The sequence below is a fragment of the Lissotriton vulgaris genome, chromosome 9 (assembly GCF_964263255.1).
Source record: "Lissotriton vulgaris chromosome 9, aLisVul1.2, whole genome shotgun sequence".
In the NCBI taxonomy this organism is placed as follows: domain Eukaryota; kingdom Metazoa; phylum Chordata; class Amphibia; order Caudata; family Salamandridae; genus Lissotriton; species Lissotriton vulgaris.
Genome location: NC_141697.1, coordinates 151,913,756 through 151,929,778, shown reverse-complemented (window position 1 = coordinate 151,929,778; position 16,023 = coordinate 151,913,756). Strand labels below are relative to the sequence as shown.

Here is a 16,023-nt window from a genome sequence, read left to right as displayed (position 1 = left end):
ACACATTTAGTTAAAGTAGATGATGCCATGATTGAATTTAAATTTGATTCTTGTTCCCAGATCACTATGATTGATGAGGAGCTTCTGCACAAAACCTTTGGGAAAAATGTAAAACTGTTCAAAAGTGACATCTTACCGCTAGGGTATGGCAGTAAACCCATTAAGATTTTAGGTTATTTTACTGCCACCATGGAATTAGGATGTAAAATCATTCCTGGAAAAATTTATGTTACCAATTTTGGGGATGCACTAATTAGTTGGCGTGACCAACGTGATCTTGGAGTCACACTTGATCCTAATGCCACACCTCAGGTGAGAATTCAGGAGGTGGAAAATCTTGCTGACATGTTTTCTGGAAAATTTCCATCTGTCTTTGAGGACAAGTTGGGATGTTTAACTGGCTATAAGCATTGTATCAGGCTTAAGAAAAATGCTATCCCTGTAGTAGCGAAGGTTAGAAGGATTCCACTAGCAGAACAGGTAAAGGTACAAGAAGAGTTAGAAAAGTTAGTTTCAAATAACATTATAGAGCCTGTAGAAGCCACGGAATGGTTGTCTCCCATTGTGGTTGCGAAGAAGCCTACTGGCGAGATTCGTTTGTGTATTGACCTAAGAGCGTTAAACAAAGAGGTGGTGGTGGACAGATTTCCGTTACCCAACATAGATGAAATTGTAGGCACATTAGAGGGTGCGAAATACTTCACTACCCTGGATCTGGCATCTGCCTACCACCAGGTAGAACTAGACACTTCTTGTCAGGACTTAACTGCATTTGTAACACCGATGGGGACTTTTAAGTTCAAAAGGATGCCCTTTGGATTGATATCGGCTGCCTCCGTTTTCCAGCGGATTATGACACACATACTTAAAGGTCTTCTTGGGGTAAAATGTTACCAGGATGATCTTCTAGTGTATGGGTCGGACTTGCAGGAACACAATGAGCGTGTGTGTGAAGTGTTGAGAAGACTGGCTGATTCTGGTTTGACTCTTAAGAAAGAGAAGTGTAAATTTGGCTTAGAAGAGGTAAATTACCTAGGGCATTGTATCAAGAGTCAAGGTGTTTTTCCTAAATCGGATTTGGTTACTTCCATCAGTAATGTTGCAGAACCTATCAATAGAGAAGAGTTATTGTCCTTTTTAGGGATGGTAGAATTTTATGGGAAGTTTATTGTACATTTTGCGGACAAGACGAAGAACATGAGGAGACTCACTGGAAAAAGTGTCATTTTTGTCTGGTCAGATGAGTGTAAGAAGGAATTTGAGGGAATAAAAGAGGAATTAAAGAAAGCTCCGTCCTTGCAGGCATTTGTTCCTGGTTTACCTACGTTCATTTTTACTGATGCAAGTGAAAAGGGATTAGGGGCGGTGTTGGTACAAAATAAACAAGGCCATGAGTCTTTAATTGCATGTGCATCCAGGTGCCTTCGTGGTCCGGAGTTAAACTACTCCGTAATCGAAAAGGAGTCATTAGCGATATATTGGGCACTTAAAAAGTTCAAGAATTTAGTTTGGGGGACTAAATTTATTGTTAAATCTGACCATAAGCCTTTGAAGGAAGTATTTTGTAAAAAAGGACTAGATTCCATTTCTTCTCGGATAAGAAGATGGATCATATCTTTACAGGAATTTGACTTTGAAGTCCAGTATTTACCCGGTGTGTCTAACAAGGCAGCTGATTGTTTTTCTAGATTGGTTAAAAATGATGATACGGGGTACGAAGATGACTATGTTGATGTGGATGAATATTTAGATGTTTGTGAGGTCACAGAGGGTGTTGTAAGTAAAGAAGAGTGGAAAGAGGAATTGTCAAAGGATGAGGAGTTGGTTAAAGTAATGTCCTTATTAAAAGATAACAAGCGTCTGGACAAACCTTGGTCTCTTGTTTCTCAGGAACTTTCAATTTCAGATGACCTGCTAACTCGTGGGTTGAGACTTATACCTCCTTTCGCTTTAAGGAAAAAATTACTCTCTCATGCACACTCTGGTCATTTGGGGATAGTAAAAACCAAGGAGATGGTTCGTACTCAGTTTTGGTGGCCAGGAATGGACTTAGAAATAGAACGTTTAGTGAGGGAGTGTGTGGAATGCTGTGCAAGTGATAAGATCCTAAAAGTCAGGCAAATGCCCATGGTGTGTAGGGAGTTACCCGATCATCCCTGGGACGAATTGGCAATTGACATTTTAGGGCCTCTAACGGGTGTTTCTGACACTCCCTATCTGATAGTCCTAATTGATTTGTATTCACGGTGGATTGAGGTTCGTGCAGTCTGTGAAATTACTTCTAATTCTGTCATAAAGTTTTTATCGGACATATTCTTGAGAGAGAGTTTCCCTAATAGTGTACTGTCAGATAACGGTCCTCAATTCTGTTCTAGTGTCTTTGAAGATTATCTTAAAAAATGTGGAATAGTACACAAGAGAACATCGTTATATCACCCTGAAACAAATGGTGCGGTTGAGAGGGTCAATCGTACATTGAAAGAGTGCATTCAGCTCGCAAGAGCTAGTGGCTTGAATTGGAAGGATGCATTAAGAGAAAGAATAGACGCTTATCGTTACTCCCCTCACTCGACCACTGGAAAATCTCCCTTTGAGCTATTTAAAGGTAGAGTTCCGAACACGATGTGGTGTCCAGGTTGGATGAACATGAAGAAGGGATTTGTGGATAATCATGTGGGAGCTTGGAGGGAGAGAGAAATTGAGAAACAAACTTGTAGGAAGGCATATTTTGACAAAGTCAAACGTGTTAAATTTCATGATGTAAAGGTAGGTGACCTTATAAAAATAAAGGCACCGGTAGGGAGACGGCCGTGGTCCAGGTATACCAATGTTAGGCCGGTCATTAAAGTGTTTGGTAATGCCGTAAAGACACAGGATGGGAGGATTTGGAACAAGAGTCGAGTTGTAGTTGTTAAGTCTAAGAACCTTTCTCAGTCTGACTCTGATATCACATCTAATCTGTTTGGCATAAGCAATTCTTCTCGCTCTTGTCACAACTCTCCATCCAGTTCGCACATGAGGAGTCAAAGGTTACGCAGTGCTCCAATGTACATGAAAGATTATGTGTAGGTTATGGTCATTGATTTCCGTCTGCTCATCAGTTTCTTTTACCTTCTTTGCCTCCTTGTTTTCTGTTCACTATGTTTTGGTAAAGATGGGAGATGTGTTATGTTGTGTTTTCTTACTTGCCTTTCTCCTTCCCACATTCTAGTCCCTCTTGCTTAGAATAGGAATGTTTCTATGTTCTTAGAATAGGAATGTACGTGTGATTCCAGGTCAGTTACGACCTGAAGCTGTTGATGGATGAGGAGAATAAACTGGACTCCTGACCTACACCTTGTTTCCTCTTTAATTCATTCTTGGGAAACACCACACCTTAGTCTCAGCAGAAGGCAAGGGTGTGACACTGAGTCAAAAGCTGCAGATAAATCGAGTAATTCTAACTTAATGGGACTGTTAGTATCTAAAGAACATCTAATATGATCAGTAATAGCCACTAAAGTCGTTTTGGTGCTATGACATGGTCAAAACCCTGATTGTAAAGAATCTAAAAAGTAAATTATAAATGTCCTGTTCTTCTGGCCATCTAGAAACTTTCCCAATAGGGGAAGCTGCGAAATAGGGCAATAGCTAAATCATTAAGCCCCACATTAACTTTCTTTTATATGGATAACCTCAGCAGCTTCCCATGCTCAGGGAATTTTTCCACTAGTTGTAGATAAATTAAGCAAAGTGCAAACTACAGGTACAAGCATTTTTTAGAGAGATGCTGATATCCGAGGTGGACAAATATCTAGAGGAGACCCAGATTTTACCAAAGGAAAAGCCGTCTGGATGGAGTCTATTGTAAAAATAGTAAAATGCTCAAGACTGTAAATACATCTGCATGTGAGTTATCATAATCCGGTTCTTCAGTTGTCTGAAGCTTTACCTCAGAAAAGTTCTCACAAATCATTATAGTTTTCTCATCAAAATAGTTGGTTAGAGGGGGCGTTGCTTGGAGGCCGATGGAGCTGGCATCGTGAGCACCGAGCTCCAAGGTGATCCTAATGAAATCCTGAATGAATTAACTCGGCCCTTCAGACCACCCGGTGGCACCGAGAGTAGCAGGCGGGGGGCGACCCTGCCCTGGAGCCTGCCCGGTGACACTCGGGGCATGGGATAGGAGCTCTGGCCAGTTTCCCCGACCCGGGACTGGAGGTGGTGGAGAGGCACAAAATGGCGGTGGCGCTGGTGCAGAATGACCGGGCCTCTGACTGAGGCGATGCAGAGCTGTCGGATGTGAGGGCAGGAGACAATCGGGGCTGGAGTGAAGCCGCACAGCGGGGCCGAAAGATTGACGGAGCGGGGCTGTGCCCTCTACAGGAGGGTGGCCTGCAGAAGGCATGAAGGCAGACTCAGAGTGAGCGCACCCTGCGACCTGGATTTCCTGATACAGCGTCCCGTGGATAGGAGGCTGTACGGCGGAGAGAAACTGCAGGGCGTCGAGTGGCGGAGCGCTGATGCCTTCCTGTGGCCTGGGTGAGGGGGGTGCGGCCTGACCTGCAGCCCTTGGCTGCGGAGGCGGTCGAAGGGTCGTGGGGACGGCTGCGGCCCACGAGCCACGGCAGGGACGGAGGTAGGCGCGGAAGGATAGCTGAGACCCTGCTGGAAGAGACCGCTGTGGGCCCGCTTGGCGGCTGACGAGGGGGAGCTCACGTTTGCATGAGGAGACCGCCAGGGTGAGACAGCCCCGCGAACCGGGACACAACAGGCAGAGGTGCGCAGCACATTGTGGAGGGGAGTTGGTGGCAGTGCCCCGGGCTTGGGGAGCGGCGGAACGAGGAGCAGAGGAGGCCGTGCGTGCTGCGGCGCCGCTAGGGGTGAGAGAACCAAGTTGCCGGCATTTACCACATGGCCGTGCACAGGCCTTAGAGGACTGAGCTTGGCCTAGCACCGTAGGAGGAACATGAGCTGAGTGGTGCTGCGGACGGCGACTCGCCAACGTGTTGATTTTCAGGGAGGACTGGGTTGTGGCTCCTTTGCCGACGCTGCGCCTGCCGGGTGCAAGGATACACTATAGCGGATTGGGCACTGGGGAAACCCGGATTTGGTCGACACCACTTGATCAAAGGTTGCGGAAGGGAGCAGATGGACTGCATGCACAGGCACCGGGGCTGCTAGGGGAAGTCCTCCCTGACAAGTGGGGCACCTGAACTCCTTTGGAGAAGAAGCGGGCGCTGGTGTCACTCTGGGAGCCCGGGGTACCGCGGCGAGCACACTAACACCTGACTGATGGCAGAAGGCCCGAACCATGGGGAAACAGAGAGGAAAGCAAGGGGGAGCGGCCCAGCCACCAGACGGCGAATTGCACTCCCAGGCCGAGTCAGATAGAGCGGAGGAGCCCAGGACCCCCATTTGCAAAAACTGTTTGACCACATACTAGCGGCGATTGCTGAGTCGCGCACAGCCCTACAACAGGACATTGCACAAGTAGCGACGGGGCTGGGTCTACTGAGGGCAGACCACTCTAAACTGGTGGATACAATGAAGCAGGTAGAAGTAACACTACAGGAGGTGACGCCGGCCCAAAAGGTATTGGAGAGCAAGATGATCGATGTGCTGGATCGCGTACAAGTGTTGGAGAAGCACGCGGAGGACGCGGAAAACCGGAATAGGCGAAACAAAATTTGTATGGTGGGCCTACCTGAAAAGTGGAGGGGTCGGATATGGTGCAGTATCTGGAGCACTGGTTGAGGACAGTGGTGGCGGCGGACGGTCTGTCTTCCTTCTTCGCATTGGAACGCACACACAGAGTGCCTGCTAGGCCACCGCAGCCGGGGCGCCGCCCACGCCCAATGGTTGCTAGGCTCTTGCATTATAAGGACAGGGACCTCCTGCTCCAGAAGGCACGGACGGATGGGCCGTATCAAGTCAACAATGGTAGAGTGACTATATTCCCGGATTATACACTGGAGATCCAGCGCCGTCGCACATCATTCCTGGCAGTTAAAAGAGGATTGAGATCAGAAGGCCTTCAGTACTCGTGGCTATTCCCAGCAAAATTGAAAATAATGCTGGATGGTGGCACTCATTTCCATGACACACCAGAAGACGCATGGGCGTGGCTGGAAACGTACAGGGCTGGAACAGATCGACAGGGGCGTCACTTGCAGGGGACCTTTGAGGGGCTGCTCCAGCGCCAATCGCAGCACCTTCGACGCAGGCGACAAGGTGTGCAGAAACCGTCACAGTCCCAAACTGAGGTGGAAAGACAGGACGCGTTGGAGGTAGTAACGGCGTTGTCTAGCAGCCAGATGTTGCAGTCGCCAGGGAGCACGGACACGGAGAAGGACAAAACACAGTCGGACACTGAGACCTCGGACGTCAGGAGTGTTTGGATACCGCAGGTCACCCCGGCCACGGCTGATGGACTCATGGATGAGTGATGGGTCGCACTTCTGAAGGTTGGAGTTGAAAGGCTGCCGAGAGAGCTGTGCCTATGCCATGTACAAACAACAACAGTTGTTGGACAGAATGCAGAAAAATGTCATACATTCACCCCAGTACAGAGATCTGGGCCTAAATCCATCGTTTTTTTGCACTCCACACCACCCCAGTTCAGACATGGCCATATGCAAATCAGCCTTGACCCTGTGCCTCATGGGAACATTCCAGCCCGAACTGCCAAGCCATGTCTTTCCTGGACCGGAATCAAGCATCCTAGGACCGGTTTCTGGCTATCAGCCGTCGTCAGCCAGGATAGCTTGACTCCAGTGGTGTTGAGAGCATGGGACTCACGTCTGAGCATACCAATCCCACTCGGGGTGACAAATGCAAAAACAACAGTTGATGGACAGAATGCAGAACAATGTCATACATTCACCCCAGTACAGAGATCTGGCCTAAATCCGTCGTTTTTTTGCACTCCACACCACACCAGTTCAGACATGGCCATATGGAAATCAGCCTTGACCCTGTGCCTCATGGGAACAGTCCAGCCCGAACTGCCAAGCCATGTCTTTTCTGGACCGGAATCAAGCATCCTAGGACCGGTTTCTGGCTATCAGCCGTCTTCAACCAGGATAGCTTGACTCCAGTGGTGTGGAGAGCATGGGACTCACGTCTGAGCATACCCATCCCACTCGGGGTGACAAATGCAAAAACAACAGTTGATGGACAGAATGCAGAACAATGTCATACATTCACCCCAGTACAGAGATCTGGGCCTAAATCCATCGTTTTTTTGCACTCCACACCACCCCAGTTCAGACATGGCCATATGCAAATCAGCCTTGACCCTGTGCCTCATGGGAACAGTCCAGCCCGAACTGCCAAGCCATGTCTTTCCTGGACCGGAATCAAGCATCCTAGGACCGGTTTCTGGCTATCAGCCGTCTTCAACCAGGATAGCTTGACTCCAGTGGTGTGGAGAGCATGGGTCTCACGTCTGAGCATACCCATCTCACTCGGGGTGACAAATGCAAAAATAGTTGATGGACAGAATGCAGAACCATGTCATACATTCACCCCAGTACAGAGATCTGGACCTAAATCCATCATTTTTTTGCACTCCACACCACCCCAGTTCATACATTGCCATAAGCAAATTAGCCTTGACCCTGTGCCTCATGGGAACAGTCCAGCCCGAACTGCCAAGCCATGTCTTTCCTGGACCGGAATCAAGCATCCTAGGACTGGTTTCTGGCTATCAGCCGTCTTCAGCCAGGATAGCTTGACTCCAGTGGTGTGGAGAGCATGGGACTCACGTCTGAGCATACCCATCCCACTCGGGTTGACAAATGCAAAAACAATTGATAGACAGAATGTAGAACAATTCGCAAAAAAACGATGGATTTAGACCCAGATCTCTGTACTGGGGTGAATGTATGACATTGTTCTGCATTCTGTCCATCAATTGTTGTTTTTGCCCATGCCATGTACTACACTGTAGTTGAGCGCTTTTGGCGCAAGGTGGATTGAGAGGGTATTTTGGGAGGCTGCTCCGGGGCGGGGCAGCACCTCAATACACAGTGATTTGTTGAAATATTGACCGGTGCACGGGTGGGAGTAGTTAGCTGTGTTTTCTTGGGGGATTGCAGCGGGGTTACTATAAGAGTGAGGGCGGTCACCCGTTGGCGCTAAGCCCCCCCATTGCCCTTGAGGCATGCCTGCACTGGTTAATGCTGGGCTTAGGTGTGTGGTATGTGTTGGAATGGTTTGGATGGAGATTACCAGTGTTGTTTTAGGGCCTGTTCTTGGTAGGGTGGAGGGGTGGGGGAGTTGGGGGACTGTTTGGGATATGGGGTTCACCGGTGTGTTCATTTCTGTACAAGGAGGGGAGAAATGGTTGAACTGTGACGATGGGGGCAGTACCTGATTTGCGATGTATCACTTGGAATGTACGGGGGCTACGCGATGGCAACGCGCCACAAAGTTCATGCATATCTGGTCAGGAGAGGGGTACATATAGCACTGCTCCAAGAAACGCACCTCACTAAGTCGGAGGGTCTAGCACTGCAGCGTAGATGGAGGGGACAGGTTTTTAGTACATCTTATTCGGTGTTTGCGAGGGGGGCTTTGATTTGGGTCAGGGCTGGGGTCCCCTTTCAGGTAACTAAACAAACAATAGATGTTAAAGGCAGATTTGTTGCGGTTGAAGGGCGCTTGTATGGCAGGGAGGTAACATTATGAAGTATCTATGCCCCGAATGTGGATCAGGCGTGATTTCTGGACTGGCTGTCCGGTACTTTGGCACATTATCTGGCGGGCCCGATAATATTGGGAGAGGATTTTAATTCAATAACGGAAACGGTCATGGACAGGTCTCACCCCCCTTGCCAGATTCTCCAGTTTGTAGACTGTCCAAGTATAGACTTGATTGGCAAACTAGATGGAATTTGGTGGATGTGTGGAGGATGCATCACCCACAAGTTAGGTATTATTCTTATTTCTCAGCACTGCATGAGCTTCATGTTTGGCTAGATGCTATACTGTGCTCCACGTTGGTGGTGCCTTCCATAACCTATTCTGAGTTCTTCACTAGGTCTCTGTCCGACCACAGCCCGCTGCTGGTTACCTTACATTGGACAAGGAAAAAGGCCGAAATCCCTACATGGAGATTGCGCCCCAAGACGTTGGATGACCCAGTGTTCCATAGGGAGGTGGGAGAGGGGATAACGCACTACTTTAATGAGAACGCAGGGACTGCTTCTAGTAGGGCAGTGGAATGGGACGCCTTTAAGGTGGTGGTAAGAGGGCTATGTATAATTAAGTACGCTGGAGTAAGGAAGGCCCTGTTGCAGGACGTTGAAAAGGCAGAACAACGATTGAGGTGGGTGGAAAAGGCGAGGCTGGAGCACCCGGAGAATCAAAAGGAAGTAATAGAGGCTAAGGAGACACTGGCCACAGAGTTAGAGAGGTTGCGCTGTTTCGATTACAAGAAGTATGTTGAGAAGGCTCATGCAGGAGGAGATAAGGCTGGAACGCTGTTGGCATGGCTGGCTAATCCTATACCACGGGGCTCCCCAATCTTGGCACTAGGGGCGCGTGCGGGTACTACGATCTACACTCAAAGTGGGATCTTGAATAGGTTCCGGGAGTATTATGAGAAGCTTTATGAGAGTACGTTAGTGGCAGGTGAAGCAGATACTGAGTCCTTCTTAGAGAGTGTGACACTTACGCAGCTGGACGAAGAGCAGGCGAAACAGCTGGGCCGGGACATTACACTCGAAGAGATTAGGTGTGCAATTAAACAGATTGCGCGGAATAAGACCCCGGGAGTAGATGGTTTGCCTGTCAAATTTTATATGCAATACATAGACTTGTTGGAACCAAGGCTGCTAGAGGTCTATAGTGAGGCGCGGGAATTGTGACAGCTCCCGATGACAATCCGAAAAGCCTTTATTGTCCCATTGCTAAAGCTGGGTCGAGATAGTACGGACACGGCGGCGTACCGTCCATTGTCAATGCTGTCCACAGATTATAACATCCTAAGCCGGATCCTGGCGTCGCGCCTGCTGCAGCATATGACTAGCCTGATGCATGAGGATCAGGCGGGGTTTATCCCAACCAGGAATATGCTACCAATGTGAAGAGATTGGTGAGGGTTTTGGGAGAACCATGCGATGGCTCCCCCATAACTGCAATCCTCTCAGTGGACATAGAAAAGGCCTTTGATAGCCTAGAATGGCCGTATTTGTATAAGACAATGGGGTACTTTGGACTGGGTGAGGCATTTGTGGGGTGGACGACGGTGTTGTATACCTCGGCAGTGGCTAGTGTAAAAGTAGGGCAGATGATTTCCCCCGTTATATGGTAGTCCGCGAGACGTGGCAGGGTTGCCCACTCTCCCTACTATTATTTGCTTTGGCAATAGAACCTCTGGCAGCGCAGGCTCAGTTGGGACACTGGTACGAGGGCTTAGCGTTTAGAGGGGAACAGCAATACATCTTGTTATATGCGGATGATTTGTTGATGTTTTTGGCGAATACGGAAGATGCACTGGTGGGGGCAGCACAATTGTTATCTGACTTTTGCAAGGTTTCAGGACTTCAGATTAATTGGTCTAAAACATGTTTATTCCCAGTACGGCCAGGGAGGAGGGCGCCTATGATGCTGAAGACCGTGCGGTGGGAGCCGTCTTGTTTAGCGTACCTCGGGGTACATATCTACCATGAAGCCAGTGATATACTAGAAGGCAATATAGGGAGGTGCGTGCGAGCCCTAAAGGGGAGCATGGCATTTTGGGGTACCCTTCTGTTATCAGTGATGGGAAGGATAGCCTTGCTGAAGATGGTGGCACTCCCTCGGCTACTGTACTTTTTCAGGACCCTACCTATATGGGTACCATGCTCCGTGTTTACCCACTTGAAATCCATGGTCGTGGGGTTCATTTGGGGGTCTGGGAGGCGCAGAGTTGCTCAAAAAACGCTGATGAGGCCAAAGGCGGAGGGCAGACTGGCGGTTCCTGACCTGGAACTGTATTATATAGCGGCGCAACTATAGTTTCTTACACAGGCGGGGCCCTGAATCCTTGAGAGGCAGTGGAATCCAGAGACATGTCCTGTCTTTAATAGTATTGCAGCAGCGATTGGACCTTAAAGATCTCTCCTTGGAAGAGAAGACTCCAAGGTTGTGCTGGAATAGAAGTCAGCGGTGATCGGGTGTGCTGCACCCTTATGCGCCTGAGATATCGCTGGGGATGCTGACAGCATTAACCCATGGAGGAGACTGGACGTCGTTATGGGAGTGGGAGCAAGCAGGGATCCAAGTGCTAGGGCACTTATATGAGGATGGAGAGTTGCTACCTTATAAGGTATTACAGGAGAGGTATGATCTCCCTAGGGGAGGTTTTCTGGTACATGCTGCCCTGGTGCGTGCAATTCAGAAGCATTGGAAGGGGGGATTGGTAGAGCCTAAAACAACAATGGTGTGTCAATATGTGGTGATGGCAGCCGGTACGTTTAAAGCAGTTACATGCCTATATTCGAGAATGCTGAATGAGGGATTGGCTCCGCTAGATACGCTACGACTAAAATGGGAAGCGAGCATTGGGAAGTCCATACAGTTATCATTTGTTCATTAGATTAGGAATAGTATGTAAGTGTTGGTTGATTTGCAGCAACGCATGAGGATTGGCGGTACAGTGCAGTTTTCATAATGTACTGTTAAGTGCATGCAGGGCATGTCTGTTACCTAGCAGAAAGTTGATATTTATTGGGGCCCACTGATAATGGTAGAATAGGTGGGGTGGGTGGTTGTGGATGGTTGTTAAATGCGATGATGATTATTTGATTGACGAGATGAAAATAATAAAATATGTTTTAAAAAAAATCTAAATAGTTGGTTTGCGAATTGCTTAAGGATTGAGATGCCTGTACGCTTTGAGTGCAAGCTAGATGATTAATAGAGAATTTAGGGGCATATCAGCAACAGACGGCGATAAATATCGCAAAGCGTGCTTAGCAGTTTAATATTTATTGCCGTCTGTCTCTCGAAATGTTTGCCCGGTTAGCGCGCTATCATCAACGCGTATCGCCGAGGCGATCAAAAATCCAGCAAAAGCGGCGATATGCAGGAATATCACTGAAAATCCAGCTGTATATTCCAGCAGCGAGAGGGGAAAGCTTGATGATAGGGAGATGTGGATTCAGCCATACAATCCAACGTCCATGATATGTATAGCTAAGTCTGTTTATTTGCAGAAGTTATCTTACGGCGGTAATCGCGGTTAGCGCTACTTTTCCGGACGCAACGTGGGCATTGATAATAGTGGGAACTTGTCTTTGCGACTGTTTCCCTTTACTGTTACTGAGGGACGCCTACTTTGCATTTCATTAACGATAAATATCGCTGACATGCAAAACGGCAAGAAAACGTGAGCTATTGCCAGTGAACTGTCGCTAACAGCTGTTAGTGACAGCTTGCTAATAGGGCGATAAAAATATTGCCGCTTTAGCAGCAAAAAGTGCTGCTAAAGCGGCGACATTGCCCTTGATAATATGCCCTTTAGAACTTTAAACAGATCTTTGGAGGAATTGCCAGCTGTAGTGATTTGATTAGATATATAAAGCATTCTCGCTCTTTTAGGATTGCGATGACGTCAAGTCAAAGCTGTCCGATAAGATTCTTTGGAAGTTGAGTTCTTTATATGTCACCATTGTCTTTCCAGCTGTTTACATAAGGTTTTTTCAGTTTGCAATTCAGAAGTAACCCTCGGCCAGGTGTTAATTTGTCAAACGCAAGCATTAACAAGTTTTGATATTCTAACAACCCTGCATCTACGTTAGTCATCTTGGAAAGTAAGGTGGGTGGTTATACACTGCTGCAAAAGAGTCCGGCAAAATCTTCCTCCATTGTCTGGTCATCTTAGACTCAGTACAAATTACAGTCATTTGGCCTATTTAAGTGTTGAATCTGAAAATGGATGATGGCATGATCCGACCAAACAAGCCGTTTAGGGCTATCACAAGTCAGGAAAATTGAATTTGTAAAAATCAAATCCAAATTATGTCCAGCAACATGAGTGTGGCCTATAACTTTTTGAGTTAAGCCAATTGCAGCTAAATCGGTCATAAGCTGCAAGACATCTAAGCCTTGACGGTTTATCCCATGATAGTTGAAATCTCCCAACAATAAATGCTAGGAGGACAAGACATGAGCTGCAATAAATTCCATAACCTAATGACTTTTGGGACCAGGCGGCCAATAGATTAAGGCCCCACTCCCTCAATCATTAGGGGAGAGCTCAAATTGAAAAACACAGATTTCTGCCCATTTTAACAGTATCTTTAAAAAGAACTGCAATCCCGCCCCCCTCTATCATGCCTCAAACATGCAATAGTTGACAGGTTGGGCTGTTGCGATGGCAGTTACCACGTTTCAGTTAAAGTTCCTATTTAAGGCGCAGAGGAGTACAGCAAGTCGCAAAGTTCTACTGTGTGTTTAGGCAGTGACCTAACATTTAATAAGAAACAATTGAAACAAGCTGACGCAGAGGACTTATAAAAGGACAGATAAAAAGATCTTCTCAGGACAAGTCGTCAATTGAACTTCAACAGATATTATCTTAGAAGCAAGATCCAAAGCCTTGCCATTATAGCACAAAAAAGCAACTGTCCCTTCTAGGTACTAAGGAAGGCTTTGCAACAATTGGCCACATCGGAATGCTTTAGCTTATGCAATCTATACATCCATCCATTCAGAGATTCATCTATTCATCCTTTCACCTGCTCAACAACCTTTCCACCAATCCATTCAGTGACCATTCCTTTCACACATCCATCCATCATCCATCCATCTATTCCTTCCAGCATCCTTTCACACTTCCTTCAATCCATCGTCTCACCAATTCACCCTTACAAACATCTATCCTTTCATCCTTTATCCATTCATCCTTGCACGCTCTCTTCTTTTGTTCTTTTCACCCTCCCTTTCTTCTTCCTTCCTTGTTTCCTTCCACCATTTGCTCCTACCCTCCTTCCTTCTTCAATATTGCTTTCCATTTTCTATCTACCATTGCTCTTTGATTATCACGTTTTTTTTGTTTCTTACTATTCTCTCTCTAACTCGCTTCATTTACTGCTCCTTAGCCCTTTTTCAGTATTTTCCCCATTTCTTTCTGTGTCTCCTTCACTTAACTTAGTTCACATATTCTCAGTCATTGACTTCCACCCCTCTGCCCTACCCCAGCATTGTATGAGCTTCTGTCTGCATTACTGCAGAAAGAAGAAACCAACACCATGGAGTCCAGTGGCAACCCTTAGCATTGAAAGCTAAGTACTATAATGTGAAATCATTTGTAACATAAAAATGATACTGACTGCAGCTACTTCAACCCTTTAAATGTGCCACTGCAATATTTTATGCTCTTCCTCAGGTGGACGGTGGCATGATGCCACATTGGAGCAGCTGAAGAGGGACCTTACTGGCATTCATGATGATTATAAGGTTTTGGCGATAGCTACTTGTGCGTCAGCAACACTGGAACGACCGCGAACGGATGAAGCCATCAGGGACCTAGGTAAGGAGATAAGAGCAATAATCGCTAAGACCTGGATGTTAGTAATTGGCTGGTAACATTGTCATTGTAATTGCATTTATATAGTGCTTCCTACCCCTGACGCGGCGTCAAAGTGATTTTTCGGCAAGTAGCATGCTACTCTGGAACCCAAAAAGGATTAGTGGTGAATAAGTATAGAGAAACATGAACATGATTTGAGAGGTGGACATATTAGTTTGTTATTTGGATTGTAAAGGCTAGTGGAGGGATAGAAGAGGGATGGGTTTGCATTTATATAGTGCTTGCTATTAGTGTTGAGGTGCTTTCCGGCAGGGAGCATGCTACTCTGGAACCCAAAACAAGATCATTGGGGAAATTCGTTTAGGGTAATATGAAATTAATTTGAGCAGTGGACATGCAAGTTTGTTATTTGTATTGAAAAAGGTCAGTGGAGGGATAGAAGAGGGAAGGGTTTGCATTTACATAACGTTTGCTACCCCTGATGAGGTGTTGAAGCATTTTCGGCGGGTAGCAAACTATTCCGGAACCCAAAAAGGATTAGTGGTGAATTAGTATAAGGAAATATGAAATTAATTTGAGCGGTGGAAATGTTAGACTTTTATTTTTATTGAAAAAGAATAGTGGATAGATAGAAGAGGGAAGGGTTTGCCTTTTATAGCGCTTGCTACCCCTGATGAGGTGCCAAAGCACCTTTCGGAGGGTAGCACACTACTCAAGGAACCAATACAGGATTAGTGGGGAATTAATATACAGAAATATGAAATTAATTTGAATAGTGGACACGTTAGTCTGTTATTTGGATTGAAAAGGATAGTGGAGGAATAGAATAGGAAGGATTTAGGAACAAGCATTTACAATGCAATGGTCTCGGCAATAGCAAAGGTAGAGCTATTGGCATAGCTTTTTATTTTTTTTGTTTTCATTAAGGAATGGCCTTGTTATTTACATATGCAATAGCTTAATCCTTAAATAAATGGCATTGTCATTTACAATGTTAATAGAATTTTAGTTTGCAAATGCAGGACCTATTGCATTTACACCTACACAGAGCCACCCACACAAAGTTAGTCACACAAAGTTATTTACACAGTCATTGTAAAAGAGCTACCTGCACAGACTCGCTCTTACAGAGATAGAGCGCCGCCAAACACAGACCTGCTAACGCGTTCAGCATACGCTGCACAACCTGAAAATGAGCACCAGTGCCGAGCCTGCTAAATATAGCAGTTTCGAGAACCTTTTGCGCTATCACCTATGGGCAGAGTGACTATAGCTAAAATGTTAGTATTGCCTAGATTGCTTAATCACTTCTCAGCACTATCCATCCTATTACCCAGAAGTTTCTTCAAAGACCTGAACACTAATACTCTCTGACCTCCTCTGAGGGTCGGAAAGGAAAAGCATAGTGCCCCATCAATTGTACGCCTTTGAACAGGGAGGAGGGGAGTGCGTAGGGAGCCCCTGATTAGGAGCCCTCTAATATGCAGCAGCACAACTGCAATGGGCGTCAGAGTGGCGGA

At 46.6% G+C, this 16,023-nt stretch overlaps 1 protein-coding gene across 2 annotated transcripts in view; it reads left to right on the top strand.

Annotated features, from left to right (window-relative positions):
• Positions 1–16,023, top strand: part of HEATR4 (HEAT repeat containing 4) — a 344,851-nt gene that overhangs the window by 131,357 nt on the left and 197,471 nt on the right. For both annotated transcript variants that reach the window (XM_086937243.1, XM_086937244.1), the window contains exon 6: positions 14,360–14,503. In XM_086937243.1, the coding sequence (XP_086793369.1) occupies positions 14,360–14,503 (144 nt within the window). The remainder of the gene's footprint in view (positions 1–14,359; positions 14,504–16,023) is intronic.